The sequence below is a fragment of the Dendrobates tinctorius genome, unplaced genomic scaffold (assembly GCF_039654945.1).
Source record: "Dendrobates tinctorius isolate UK_male_01 unplaced genomic scaffold, ASM3965494v1 ptg000257l, whole genome shotgun sequence".
Classification (NCBI taxonomy): Eukaryota; Metazoa; Chordata; class Amphibia; order Anura; family Dendrobatidae; genus Dendrobates; species Dendrobates tinctorius.
In genome coordinates, this window is record NW_027361924.1 from 670,091 (window position 1) to 684,679 (window position 14,589).

At 43.1% G+C, this 14,589-nt stretch overlaps 1 protein-coding gene across 1 annotated transcript in view; it reads left to right on the forward strand.

The window, feature by feature from the left end:
• Nucleotides 1-13,382, forward strand: part of LOC141069092 (NADPH oxidase organizer 1-like) — a 65,229-nt gene extending 51,847 nt beyond the window's left edge. Inside the window, exons 4-8 of the mRNA XM_073558408.1 lie at nt 5,311-5,488; nt 5,630-5,832; nt 5,916-6,029; nt 11,146-11,263; nt 11,830-13,382. Coding sequence (XP_073414509.1) covers nt 5,311-5,488; nt 5,630-5,832; nt 5,916-6,029; nt 11,146-11,263; nt 11,830-12,448 — 1,232 coding nt within the window. The 3' untranslated portion in view covers nt 12,449-13,382. The remainder of the gene's footprint in view (nt 1-5,310; nt 5,489-5,629; nt 5,833-5,915; nt 6,030-11,145; nt 11,264-11,829) is intronic.
• The last annotated feature ends 1,207 nt before the right edge of the window (nt 13,383-14,589 follow it).

Here is a 14,589-nt window from a genome sequence, read left to right on the forward strand (position 1 = left end):
AGCCTCACTACCTTCCTTCACCAGAACAGGGAGATCCTCGGACACAAAAGGTGAATGAACAGATGAACTCACAACAGTACCTCCCCCTTGAGGAGGGGTCACCGAACCCTCATCCAAGCCACCAGGCTGATCAGGATGAGCCCGATGAAAAGCACGCACCAATCTTTCGGCATGAATATCAGAGGCAGAGACCCAGGAATTATCCTCCTGACCATAACCCTTCCACTTAACCAAATACTGGAGTCTCCGTCTAGCCAGACGGGAATCCAGTATCTTCTCTACCTCATATTCCATGTTACCTTCAACCAACACAGGGTCAGGAGGTGTCGCCATAGGAACCACTGGTTCAACAAACCTCTTCAACAAGGACTTATGAAACACATTATGAATCTTAAATGTGACAGGAAGAGCCAACCGAAAAGAGACCGGATTAATAATCTCCAAAATCTTGTAAGGTCCAATAAATCTAGGTTTAAACTTTGGAGAAGCCACTTTCATAGAGATATTCTTTGATGACAACCAGACCATATCACCCACCTTAAACCGGGGACCAATGGTCCTATGCCGGTTACAAAACCGCTGGGCCTTTTCCTGGGAAAGAGACAACTTATCCACCACTTGGTCCCAAATCTGCTGCATTCTTTCCACAACAGTGTCAACCCCTGGACAGGCAGAAGACTCCACCTGCCCTGAAGAAAATCGAGGATGGAACCCAAAGTTACAGAAAAAGGGTGACATCAAAGTGGCAGAACTAGCTCTATTATTTAAAGCAAATTCGGCCAAGGGTAAAAATGAGACCCAATCATCCTGATCAGCAGATATAAAACATCTCAAATAAGCCTCCAAAGTCTGGTTTGTTCTCTCCGTCTGCCCATTGGTCTGAGGGTGAAATGCAGAGGAGAAGGACAACTGAATTCCCAACTTGGAACAAAAGGTCCTTGAGAATCTAGAGACAAACTGAACTCCTCTGTCCGATACAATGTTCTCAGGAATCCCGTGCAAGCGAACCACCTGTTGCAAAAACAAGGGCACCAACTCTGAGGAAGATGGCAACTTAGGGAGTGGTACAAGATGGACCATCTTAGAGAATCTATCACAAATCACCGAGATAACAGTCATCCTCTGAGAGACAGGCAGATCAGAAATAAAATCCATTGAAATATGGGTCCATGGCCTCCTGGGCACCGGCAAGGGCATCAACAACCCACTAGAACGAGAACAAGGCTTAGATCGGGAGCAAGTCCCACAGGACTGCACAAAATTTCTGACATCACGAGACAAGGCAGGCCACCAAAAAGACCGACTCACCAAATCTCTAGTACCAAAAATACCTGGATGACCAGCCAACGCGGAGCAATGAACCTCAGGCATCACTTTCCTCCTCCACTGGACAGGAACATACAACCTACCACTGGGACAACGCTCAGGCTTATCCTCCTGAAACTTCTCCAGAGCACGTCTCAAATCGGGCGAGATGGCAGAAAGAACCACCCCCAAACCTAAGATGGTAGCAGGCTTGGTCACAATAGGAGAATCAGCCAAAAAAACTCCTAGAGAGGGCATCAGCCTTAACGTTCTTAGTGCCCGGAAGAAAGGAGACCACAAAATCAAAACGTGTGAAAAACAAGGCCCACCTGGCCTGTCTCGGATTCAAGCGTTTAGCCGACTCAAGGTAGATCAAATTCCTGTGGTCAGTGAGGACCACAACTTGATGTCTAGCTCCCTCCAACCAATGTCTCCACTCCTCAAATGTCCACTTCATGGCCAACAGTTCTCGATTCCCCACATCATAGTTGCGTTCCGAAGGAGAGAACTTTTGGGAAAAAAAGGCACAGGGGTTCATTTTAGATGTCACAGGATCCTTTTGGGACAAAACAGCTCCTGCACCAGTCTCTGAAGCATCCACCTCCACCTGAAATGGAAGTGAGACATCGGGTTGTCGCAAAACCGGAGAAGTGAACCTCCGCTTCAGCTCCTGAAAAGAAGAAACAGCCTCTGGAGACCAATTCAGCAAATCAGAACCCTTCTTAGTCAAATCAGTCAATAGTTTGGCAATAACAGAAAAATTGGCTATAAACATACGATAAAAATTAGCAAAACCCAAAAACTTCTGGAGAGCCTTCAAAGAAGTGGGCTGAACCTAATCATAAATGGCCTGTACCTTGGCCGGGTCCATTTCAATAGTTGACGGAGACAAAATAAATCCCAAAAATGAAATCCTCTGTACACCAAAAAGACATTTCGATCCCTTAACATACAGGGAGTTTTCCCTCAAAATCCGGAACACAGTCCGAACATGTTCCACATGAGAGTCCCAATCCCTGGAAAAGATCAAAATATCATCCAAATAGATGATCAGAAACTTATCCACAAAGTCCCGGAAAATATCATTCATGAAGCACTGGAAGACAGAAGGGGCATTAGTGAGCCCAAAAGGCATCACCAGGTACTCAAAATGTCCCTCCGGAGTATTAAACGCGGTCTTCCATTCATCCCCATGCTTAATGCGAATAAGATTATACGCCCCCCTGAGGTCAAGCTTGGTAAACCAGCAAGCACCTTCAACTCTAGAAAATAGGTCAGAAATCAGGGGTAACAGATACTGATATTTAACAGTAATTTTGTTAAGGGAGCGATAGTCAATACAGGGCCTTAATGAACCATCCTTCTTAGCCACAAAAAAAACCCCAGCACCCAAGGGTGAAGAGGATGGTCTAATAAGACCCTTCTCCAACGACTCCTTAATATAAGAATGCATAGCCTCATGTTCGGGTACAGATAAATTAAAAAGTCGACCCTTGGGAAATTTACACCCCAGACTCAGCTCAATTGCACAGTCATATCTCCTATGAGGAGGCAAAGACGCAGACTTACTCTCACTAAAACATCATAAAAATCAGCCAAATAGTCAGGAACCTCATGCGACTGGGGAGAGGTGGAGAAAACAGGAGTGTCACTAAGAGCACACTGACAACCCCAACTCACCACAGACACAGATTTCCAATCCAAAACTGGATTATGGATTTGCAACCAGGGAAACCCCAGAACGATGGTATCATGCAAATTATGCAACACCAAAAATCTGCAATTTTCTTGATGGTCTGGGGGGAACCGCATTACCACCTGGGTCCAAAACTGAGGTTTATTCTTCGCCAACGGAGTAGCATCAATACCCCTCAAAGGAATAGGCATCCGCAGGGGTGTCATAGGGAAACCACAACGTTTAGCAAAATCCAAATCCATTAGGTTCATGGCCGCTCCTGAATCCACAAAGGCTTTAGAGGAAAATGTGGACAGGGAGTAGATCAGAGTAATTGCCAGAAGAAACTTAGGTTGTACACCACCTACAGCAAATGTGTGTGCAAAACGTTTCTCTCGTTTAGGGCAGACAGAAATAATATGCGAGGCATCTCCACGGAAAAAAACACAGCTTATTACGCCTTCTAAACTCCTGACGTTGCGCCCTAGACAAAACTCTATCACATTGCATAGGTTCAGACATTTGTTCAACAGGTGGCAACATTTCCCGTGTAATTTTACGTTCACGTAAACGCCGATCAACCTGAATGGCTAATGACATAGAATCGTCAAGACCAGAGGGAACAGGAAATCCCACCATAGTATCTTTTACGGTTTCTGACAAACCCTTCCGAAAGAGAGCTGCCAAGGCACCATCATTCCAAGTGGTGAGGACCGCCCACTTTTGGAATTTTTGACAGTACAGTTCTGCAGAATCTTGACCCTGGCTCAATGCCAACAGGGTCTTTTCAGCTTGATCAATCGCATTAGGCTCATCATACAACAACCCCAAGGCCTGAAAAAATGCATCCACATTTGTTAGAATAAGATCATCTGGTACTAAAGAAAACGCCCAATCCTGGGGATCGCCGCGCAAGCAAGGAGATGACAATTTTAACCTGCTGCGCAGAGTTCCCCGATGAGTTAGGCTTCAAGGCAAGAAATAATTTACAATTATTCTTAAAATTTAAAAATTTAGACCGATCCCCAAAAAACACATCAGGAGTGGGGATTTTTGGTTCAGCAGCGTGTGAATGAGCAAGATAGGCGGAAATTCCTCGCACTTCAGCAGCAAGCTGCTCCACACGATCAGACAATTGCTTAAACTCCATCAGAAAAAAAAATATTCCTCCTACGGCCTCAGAGAAAAAGAGGAAAAAATATACACATAAAAAAAAAAAATTCTGACACATTTTTTTTTTAACAATTCAATCCTGCTTTTGAGTACCTTAGAATCTGCGGTATGGCTGGTGATTCTGTTATGATTGAGTCACCGAGGAGGAAAAAACAAAACACAAGCTCAGCCCAGAAAATCAGAGAGATTGGAAAGTAGCGGATTGCAGACCCCTAATCCTATCACACAACTAGCAGTAGCCGTGGAGTGTTCCTACGGTGATCCTAGACACCTCGTCACAGCCGGAGATCTAAATAAGCCTAAAGAGAGGAAAGGGAAAAACTGACTGCCCCAGAGCAGACCCCAAAGCAATAGGCAGCCCCCAACATATAATGACGGTGAAGCAAGATGAAAACACTAACACAGATAGAAAGATAGGTTGAGCAAACGATGGGGCCCAAGCTAACTAAAAAGGACAGGACAGAAAAGCTGCTGTCTGCAAACCGAGAAAACCCTGCTAAAAATATTACCAACACAACTGATAAGCAAAAAGGACCCTGAAGTCACTAGACTTCAAACCCTATATCAGCACTCAGAATATTCTGAAAGCAGAGCAAAAGAGAACACTGATCAAGGAATAAGAATCCAGCACACCCCCAGCCGGGGATGGCTGAACTCAAAAAACAAGGTAAACAAAACCAAAACTAATAAGTTCAATAGCAGAGCAAAAACTTATCTTTGGGAAGCAGGAATCAGACTGGTCTCCAAGAATCCAGCAGAGAAATCACCAGCCACTCAGAAGTGCGTCGGCTGCCTTATATCCAGTCTGAAGTTCCTGTTACCCAGTCACAATCCACCTGATCAGGTGTTTGGTTTCTTTCATCCAAATCAGCCTCACTACCTTCCTTCACCAGAAGAGGGAGATCCTCGGACACAAAAGGTGAATGAACAGATGAACTCACAACACCTTAGTTGGATCAGGTCTCCATCCTCTAAAAGTTGTATTTCTTTAAAAGTAATATGAAAGCATATACTGTATCTGTATCTATGAAAGAGTAATGCATACATTACAATCTTGGTGTGCTTTACAACAGTTGAGATTCAGGTTTTCCACCTGACCATTTCCAGTCACATGGGCAGTCATTGTATTGCATAATGTCATTTTTTTACTCTTACAGATGCCCCGTTGTTGTTCCGCAGTAAATTTACTAATCGATGCTTGGACAGACTCCGACTTTTAGAAATTTATTCCAAGGAACTTCTTCAAACTGACTCCAAGATCTCCCAGTGTGAAGAAGTTATTGAATTTTTCACTCCTAAGAAACAGGACCTCACTCCATCCTTTCCTGAAAACAGGTCAGTATAGTAAATGTCCTATCTAGAGGTCATGGACAGACATATCACTATCACCAACAATCATGGAAACATCCTTGAATATTCATCTTTAGTTTTCTTAGTATGAAAAGTACCTAAATTGTGATTATCTTCTAATTTCAGTGTTGTGATAATGCCATCAGACAATGACCAAAATCAAAAAGCGGTAGCATGTCCACCCAGGTCAACACAACTCACCACCACACAGCCAATTATATCTGAATCCTACATCTGCGTTGATAACTTTGAGACCAAAGATACAAAGAACAGACCTTTCAAGGTCCAGAAGAATCAATGCATTGATGTCCTGATAAGAGATCCTTCTGGTAGGTTCTTGATTTAATTTGTGCTAAGAAAAGAGTCACCACCCAATAAATCTAAAAATTAGGTATCTGTTTCTTTCTTCTAGGCTGGTGGCTGGTGGAGAATGAAGAGAAACAAGTGTCCTGGTTTCCGGCTCCTTATCTGAAAAAGTCAGATTCTTTAGATGATACAAAGTCAAAGAGGACATCATTCAGGAAAGGTTGGTGAAGAAGACAACCTTCATAGCTACAACTGTGACAATTCCATTAAAGTATTCAGAAAAATCTTACAGAATCGTTCAACAGAGGCTTGTGACCACTGTTTCCTCTAAATGCTCCAATACAAATTAGAGTAATGTTCTCCAATCTGTTGATGGCGCACTGGCAGATGACGTTGGTGGAGAGAAGCATCTGGGATGTCTGGCAGAATCTTTCATAGATAACACAGGAGCGTTGAGCAAAGCAAAATGTTCCTGTAGGGGGGAATTGGGAGAGATAGCAGTTGGCTAAATGATTAGTCAAACCATCATTTGGCCAACAGCTATCTACTATGGATGGGGAGCGTGTGCATTTTTGGCTATGGTTAAGGTCCTCATGCACATTAAACTAATGTCAGCTGAGCCAGCTGATATCGAGGGGTTTGGCCGTCTCTCTAATGAAGGCTACGGTCAACTCATGGTCTGGAGAGATATTGATTGTGCATGTCCGATTTCAGACTACCGGTCAAATTGTTCTACCTAAGATTAGCGGCCGACGTGTTTGCCGGTAGCTTTCTCATACAGAACACAGGAACACACAGCCTCCTGTGTATGGGAGTGTCAGCTGATATGGCTGAATGATCAGCCGAAACATAGTTCGACCAACAGCCATCTAATGTGTATGGCCAGCCAAAGGGACAGGAGCACTGATATCTATAAGCCAGGTGATGCAGAAATGATAGAAATACTAACTTAAATCACCCTTTCAATTTGCCATACATCAAAACAAAATCAAATCAAATCAAATCAAATTTATTATCGCCAAGTACTTATTACATATATACAAGGAATTCTTTGTGGCAAAGAGGCAACATAATATATAACAACAGATACAACAAGTAACATCTAACAAGACAGATACAGTATATAGTCTACACATGACGATTTAATTGTTGAACAGAGAGTGGATAGAAGCTGTTCATATGGCGGTTGGTGCTGCATTTGGGGACTCTGAAGCGACGTCCTGAAGGGAGTAGTTGGAATGAGGAGTGTCCCGGGTGAGAGGGATCGGATGAAATTTTCAATGCGTGGGATCGAATACTCTTATCATAAAGATCCTGGATTTTAGGCAGGGGGGAAGCTATAATTCTCTCTGCTGTTCTGAAAGTCCTTTGTAAGCGGAGTTTGTCATGCGCAGTGGCTCCCCCATACCAGACTATCAGAGAGGAACAAATCACAGATCTGATGACAGCATTAAAGAATAAGATCAGCAGATTCTTAGACAAACCATATCTTTTCAGCTGACGCAGGAAGAACATCCTCTGTTGTGCTTTTCTTATAACAGCATCCACGTTTTTCCCCCATTTAAGATCATGAGAGATGATAACACCAAGGAATTTGGTCTCTGTGACCCTAAGAACCACTTCGTCATGGATGTAGATTGGAAGTATCTCATGTTGATCTTTCCTAAAATCCACAACCATCTCAGCAGTTTTTTTAGTGTTGAGTACAAAATTATTGGCTTTACACCAGTCACATATTCTTTCCACCTCACTCCGATACAAGTCTTCAGCATTTCCCCTGATGAGACCAATCAGTGTCATATCATCGGCAAATTTCAAGATTTTTACTGAGTCTGCTGAAGAGATGCAATCATTCGTATAGAGAGAAAACAGTAACGGGGACAAAACACACCCCTGAGGTGCCCCGATGTTTGTGACCAAGGTGTCCGAAGTGAATGGTCCAACTTTTACACTCTGTATCCTGGCTGTCAGGAAGTTATAAATCCACAAGCATAAGTTAAGAGGGACTCCAAGAGCTACCATTTTCTTATGAAGTAAATTCGGATCAATGGTATTGAACGCTGAGCTAAAGTCCATGAAAAGAATCCGGACATATGAGTGCAGTTCATCTGTATGATCCAAAATGTACTTCAGTGCCAGATTGACAGTGTCGTTTGCCGAACAATTCTCCTTATAGGCAAACTGAAGCGGGTCCCATAGCTTCTGCGTGAATTTTATCAGGTGGGACATCATAATTCTTTCGAAGACTTTCATAGCTACAGATGTGAGTGCTACTGGTCTATAGTCGTTCAACTCAGAGGATCCCACTTTCTTGGGGACAGGGATAATTGTGGAATTTTTCCAACACTGAGGTACAACGCACTCTTTCAGTGACACATTGTATATATTTGTCAGTATAGGGGCAAGCTGGGAAGCACATACTTTCAGACACATTGCAGATACACCATCAGGGCCAGGTGCCTTTTTGACCTTAAGTCCCTTCAGGATGCGTATCACCTCTGCCTCGGAGATCACTACTTGTGTGTTGCACAATGAATGATCTTTATATGAACAGACTGAGGAGCTTAGAGATGAATAGCCACTGTGTGTAGAGCTTGCCTCAAATCTGCAGTAGAATTCATTTAACTCTGCTGCCAGACTTCTGCTGGGGTTCACTATAGTGGGGTGGCTTTTATAATTGGTGACCTCTCTTAATCCTCTCCATGCAGATCTATTATCTTTTGATGAGAACCTTTCCTCCAGAATCTTTGCATACTCATGTTTGGCTAACTTGATCTCTTTAGATAGCGAGTTCCTAAGTTTCTTGAATTCAGTAATATCGCCTGCTTTATAAGCCTCCTCTTTTCTCTTACGGATCAACCTGACTTTATTTGTAAACCACGGCTTGTTGTTTCCCCGAAAGTGGACAGATTTGGAAGGAATAAACGTGTCTTCACAAAAACGGATATATGAGGACACTGCATCAACCCATTCATCCAGACCCGAGCATGTTTCCTGGAATACCTCCCAGTCCGTGCATTCAAAGCATGCTTGTAGTTGCAATTTTGCCTCCTCAGACCATGTCTTCTTTGTATAAACTGTAGGTTTGGATGTTTTCAACCTTTGCCTGTAGGCTGGAATTAAATGAATTAGACAATGATCTGAAAAGCCCACTGCTGCTCTCCTCACTGCCCTGTAGGCCCCTTTTATGACTGTATAGCAGTGATCAAGCGTATTGTTCTCTCTCGTGAAGCAGTTTATATGTTGAGTAAATTTGGGGAGATCCAGGTTGAGTTTTCCTTGGTTAAAGTCCCCCATTACGATCACAAATGCTTCTGGAGATCCTTTCTCCCATTCTGATATTTTGCATGCTAATTCACCAATAGCAGCTTTAACAGATGCTTGGGGGGGAATATATTCTGCAACCAGAACCATAGATGAAAACTCTCTTGGAGAGTAAAATGGTCTACAATTGAGTGCAAGGTACTCTAGATCTGGAGAGCAACCTTTTCCCAGAATGTTAACATAACAGCACCAGCTAGTGTTGATGTAGAGACATACCCCACCCCCCCTTTGTTTACCTGAAGCTACACAATCACGGTCAGCTCTGTAGATAACAAAACCAGGTAGATCCAGACTACAATCAGGGATGGTCTCATTCAACCAGGTCTCAATAAAACAAAGAGCAGCTGAATTGGCCATATCAGATCTCATGTTACAAAGTAAGTTCAGTTCCTCCATTTTGTTAGATAAGGAACGGACATTAGCCAAGTGGAGTGAAGGAAGAGCTGTTCTGAACCCTCTCCTCCGAAGGCGTGCCAGGACGCCTCCTCTCCTGCCTCTCTTGCAGTACACCTCCACAGGTTTCACAGAAGTAATGGATTTTATGTGCTCAATTGTTGAATTAGCAATCATGCTCCAAGAAGGGGAGTCCATGAGAAATTTCGGATGATTCCAGAATAATAAATCGTCCCTTGAAATCATAAGAGTAGGTTTACAGAGTGCAGTGGCCATGATTACACTCAGCTTGTAGCTATAAAGACTGAACAGTCACAGCTTAGCAAAGTTAAATGTACAACTTTCCATAAAGGGTGCTCCCAGCACTGCTGGGGGGGAGGGCATGGGTGCAACAAGACAGGGACATCAGGGGACATGCCAACAGTCAGTCCAAACCTGCCCAGCTCACCCCTTCAGCTCCACCTGGACCACAAGATCTCCAGAACATCTCCAGCACCGCACACTCCACCAGCTTTCCTATCCCGGGATCATCTGCATTCTGGAAATGGGTACAAGTTGTAGGAAAGTTGGCAGGCAGCCAGCAGCTTCACTCTCCCCCAGCTGAAACCAGGCACGGAGCTCCACGAGGACAGAAAGACACCGGTCCCAGCTGATCGCAGTCTCCACACTACTCCCAGCTCTGCCGAATCCTGTAGCTACGCAATGGTGAGTGCTCCAAAGGGAGAATTAACAATTAAACGGGGTAAAAAACTAAAAAAACTCAGGAGCCTCATGCCAGAGCAGCCATCTCCTCGGCGCTCCTCAGACAGATACTACAGATTCTACATCAGACAGATACTCGAGGCCTCACAGTATCCATGTAATTATTATTGCAGAGCATCCTAATCTAGGACAGTAATACTGGTGGCAATTCATCAAAGCTTTTTCACTTGATTTCTGGCGTAAAAAAAAAGAAAAAGCTTTGAAAAGTCGCACTTGTTTGTGCAACCGTGAGGTTGCGCAAAAAATTTGACTTTCGGCATGTTCATTTCATTCTCACAACTGCTTCGACAAAGTTGGTGAAGCTGGAGAGGCACAGGGGCATAATAGCCGCAGCTCGTAAAATTCATGACGAGTGGCGGCATTCACTATGCTACACATCGTACTCCAGCAGGAGATGGAGTAAGATTTCTGGTGAGGTGCACATAGTGTCGCACGCCGATACACAGCTCGCCTGCTTCATTAAGAAGTGTGACATTCTTCATGAATCAGGAAAGTTTGTTTGAAAAAGGAACATCTGCTCCAAAACGCCCATCATCGAGAGAATCACTGAACGATTCTCCTCCATGGTCTATATCTCTAGAGGTTTAAACCAGTACATCGAATTTTGTCTGCATCCCGGTGGTCTAGGGCAGTGAATATGTTAATTTCTGCATTTAATGTGGTCTAAACCAGTAAATAGGTTATTTTCTCAATCTTGGTCAGCGAAAGGTTTGTTTTCAAGCTCTTGGGTCTCTTGAGTGAAGAGGTTTTTCTGTTCTATCTATAGTTTCCTAAAACGTTTCATCCTCCCTGGAGCCTCGTTAATAGAAATCCTTTTTTTTTCAGTAATGGAACTGATCAGATTTCCTTTTTTCCAGGAACGTATTACTACGCAGAGAAAGGCTACAAGGCTCAGAAAACAGATGAAATGTCCCTTACGGTTGGGGTTGTGGTAGAGGTGATTGAGAAATCTGAAATTGGATGGTGGCTTATTTGGTAAGAGGGTTATTATTTTATTTTCTTTCCAGCCAATGGGAAGGGGAGAGTACACTTAAAGGGCTTGTACAAAATTAGAAAAAAAACATGGCCCCTTTCTTGCCAAGTGAGCACAGTCTTGCAGATTGGATCTAAATGGTATTAGCCCCATTCAAGTAAATGCCAGACACAACCTATGGAGTAGAGTGGAGAAAGTAGCCATATTCTTCTAATCCCATAAACCCTAGTCTCCCAATTTTGACCATGAGATGTGCCTCAAACTAACTTAAATGAGGTTGAGTTCTAATACCAGACAACCTGGCTGACAGATAGATGCTAGAGCAGTTGGCATGTGGCTAAATATGGGATTAAAATCCAAGGACTATCCATTCTTCATCTAGTTGCTACCTCTGTAAGTTCCTGCAGTCAGGGCTGGTAGAGAATCTACAATAATGTAGAAAAGCATAGAAAAGAAAGCTGTTGGAACCAAGTAAATGGAGAAGTCAGATTGTCTGGAAGTCTGAAATGACATCATATACTGTAAGTTCATAATAGTCTCCTTCTTTCTTGGTTTCTTCCTATTTTAGTTACAATGGAAGATTTGGGTATGCCCCATCCATGTGCCTCAAGCCTTATCAAAACCCACACCAGAAGCTACAAGTGACCCTACATAATAAAGTATCAGGGTCTTCTCCCAATCTCTCAGAGGTCGTGAGCAGTCTAGACACAGGTGCCAACCCCCAATATATTAATAATGAGGATGGGGGCCATAAGGGTAAACTAGTAAGGATGCAATCAATATCACTAAACGATCTTGAAGACTTATCAGATCCTTCTGACCAGTCATTTGTCAAGTCAAGAAGAAAAAGAAATGTATACGTGGACTGGGAGGTGCAAGACGCCAAGGAAGGTGTTTCATCTTCTATAACTGAGAAGCCAAGATCCATCCAGACAGTGGTCTCCATCCATGACTGGAAAGATAATATGGAGATGGAAGACCATATGGAGGAAAAACAGCGGAAAGATTCTGGTTTTGTGGAACATCTGTCACCAAAGACATCAATTTCTTTAGATGATACTGACACCACAGCCCCACTTGTGCCAGAAAGACCTACAATGCAAGAGATCCAGTCTAGATGTACCAGCACAACCAAGATAGCTGCTCTACAGGGGAGTGGATTAACCCATGGTAAGAACTATAAATAAATAAAAAAAACTTGCAAGGAACCTCCACCATGCTTCTCTATTCCCTGCAGAGCCTCATTATTGTGCTGCTCTCCAGCCCTTCAATAGACAACCTGTCTTCTACTTCAGCCAAATATTTCACACTTTGACTCATCAGTCCAGAGCACCTGCTGCCATTTTTATGCACACTAGTTAATACATATTTGTGTATAGTTGAGTCACTCCATCTTTTTTTCATGTAGAAAGTTTGTGGTTTAGGCAGCAATCATTCCATGAAGACCAGCTCTTGCCAGACTTTTGTGAAGTTCTGAGTTGATAGCTCTGCTGGACATCTTCCGATTTCCACAGAACGTAAGAATGATGTGTCTGTGATCTGCTGCGCTAAGTTTCCTTGGATCTCTGCATCAACAGCCTCAGTTTTGCCCGTCTGTTGGTGCTTCTACAAAAGAGCCTGAACAGTAGATCTTGAAGCCCCAGTCTGCTTTACAATCTTTGCCTGGGAGACACCTTCCTGATGCAGTGTAACTACCTTGTGTCTTGTTGCTGTGCTCAGCATTGCCATGGTGAATAACATGTGACATGAAACTGTCTTCCACAACCTTTGTGGCAGAGTTTGGCTGATCCTGATGCAGTATAACTACCTTGTGTCTTGTTTCTATGCTCACTATTGCCTTAGTAGCACAGTTTGGCTATTCTTCACCCAACTGTTAGCCTCCTACACAACTGTTTCTGTATATGAAATTGATGATCATTATTGCCTGTTTGTAGAATTGGTTACTCACACCTTTGACTATAATCCTACATAATCCTTGATTATGTGCACGCGTACTCAGAAGAATTGATGCTGTTTTGAAGACAAAGCACGCTTACTAAATATTGATGGAATTCAGATTTCTTTTTTTGCTCATTCACTTTTCATTTTGTCAGTTGTTACAAAATAAACTATTAACACTTCTATTTGTGAAAGCTTCTTACTTTGCAGCAATTTTTTTTTTTACTTTTCTGCCTAAAATATGTGCACAGTACTGTAAATCTCAAGCAAATAATCCTCCACCCTCAGACGTAAGAGATTTTGTTTGTCAGGAGCATTTCCGAGAAGCAGGTGACAATCTGGTATCTGACTCCACATCCTTCAAGGATAGTTTCATATTAGCTGTAACAAGGCTGATTTCCCCGCAGACGGCTTAGGTGCATGCCGCCTGGCAGGTGTAGGGTGACTTCACCTCTGCTGCATCACCTGCTGGTGGATTTTTCACTTGCAACTATTTTACAATACACATACTTGATGTGTTAGGTATACTTTTTTTATTAATTAATATTGTTATTATTTTTTATAAGGTATGCATAAGGGAAGCATTAACCAGCACTAGGGGCCCGTTTAAAGGGAATCCAATTTTTTGCTCTCCCTTCTGAGAACAGCATGATGAAGTGGCAAAGACCCCGATTCCAGTGATGTATCACTTACAAGGCTGTTTGCTGCAGTTTTGTTAAAATCACAGTTTTCTCTGCTGCAGATCTAGCAGAGCTCGGAATGCTGAGCCACGTATAACCCCGCTCACACCACTAATTGGCTACTTTCTGTGTACACTGTGCATAGGTAGAAAGCTGTCAATCAATGATGGAGGTAGTGTTATACATAGCAAATGTATATGGAGGACTAAATAACAGCAGTTTTACTAGTCCTCCAGTTAGAATCTCCTTCTGATAAAACTATGATTTTATCAAAACTACAGCAAACAGCCCAGTAAGAAGTATTCAGGAGAAACGCGGCAATTACACCAGGTCAAACAAATTAGATATTTAGGGAAAGTGACAAGTCTATTAAAAGTGGTTGTCTAGGACTTTTTTTTTTGCTATGTGCTTAATATCAACAGGCAGGTAGTTGCCAGCAGAGGCAATTACCCACCTGTTCTACCCAGCTCCTGCTGACAATTCAGCTGCTCCACGTCAACAGAGCAGCTCTTCTTCTTCCAGGCTGCCCTGTCGACAGGGCATGAAAGCCAACATTATGCTGATTGACAGCTGGCTCCCCACAGTTAGGCAGCAGGGAGCCAGCTTTCAATCAGCATGATTCCATGTTTGCGTGGGTTTCTTCGGATTCCTCCCACATTCCAAAGACATACTGATAGGGAATTTAGATTGTGAGCCCCATCTGGGACAGT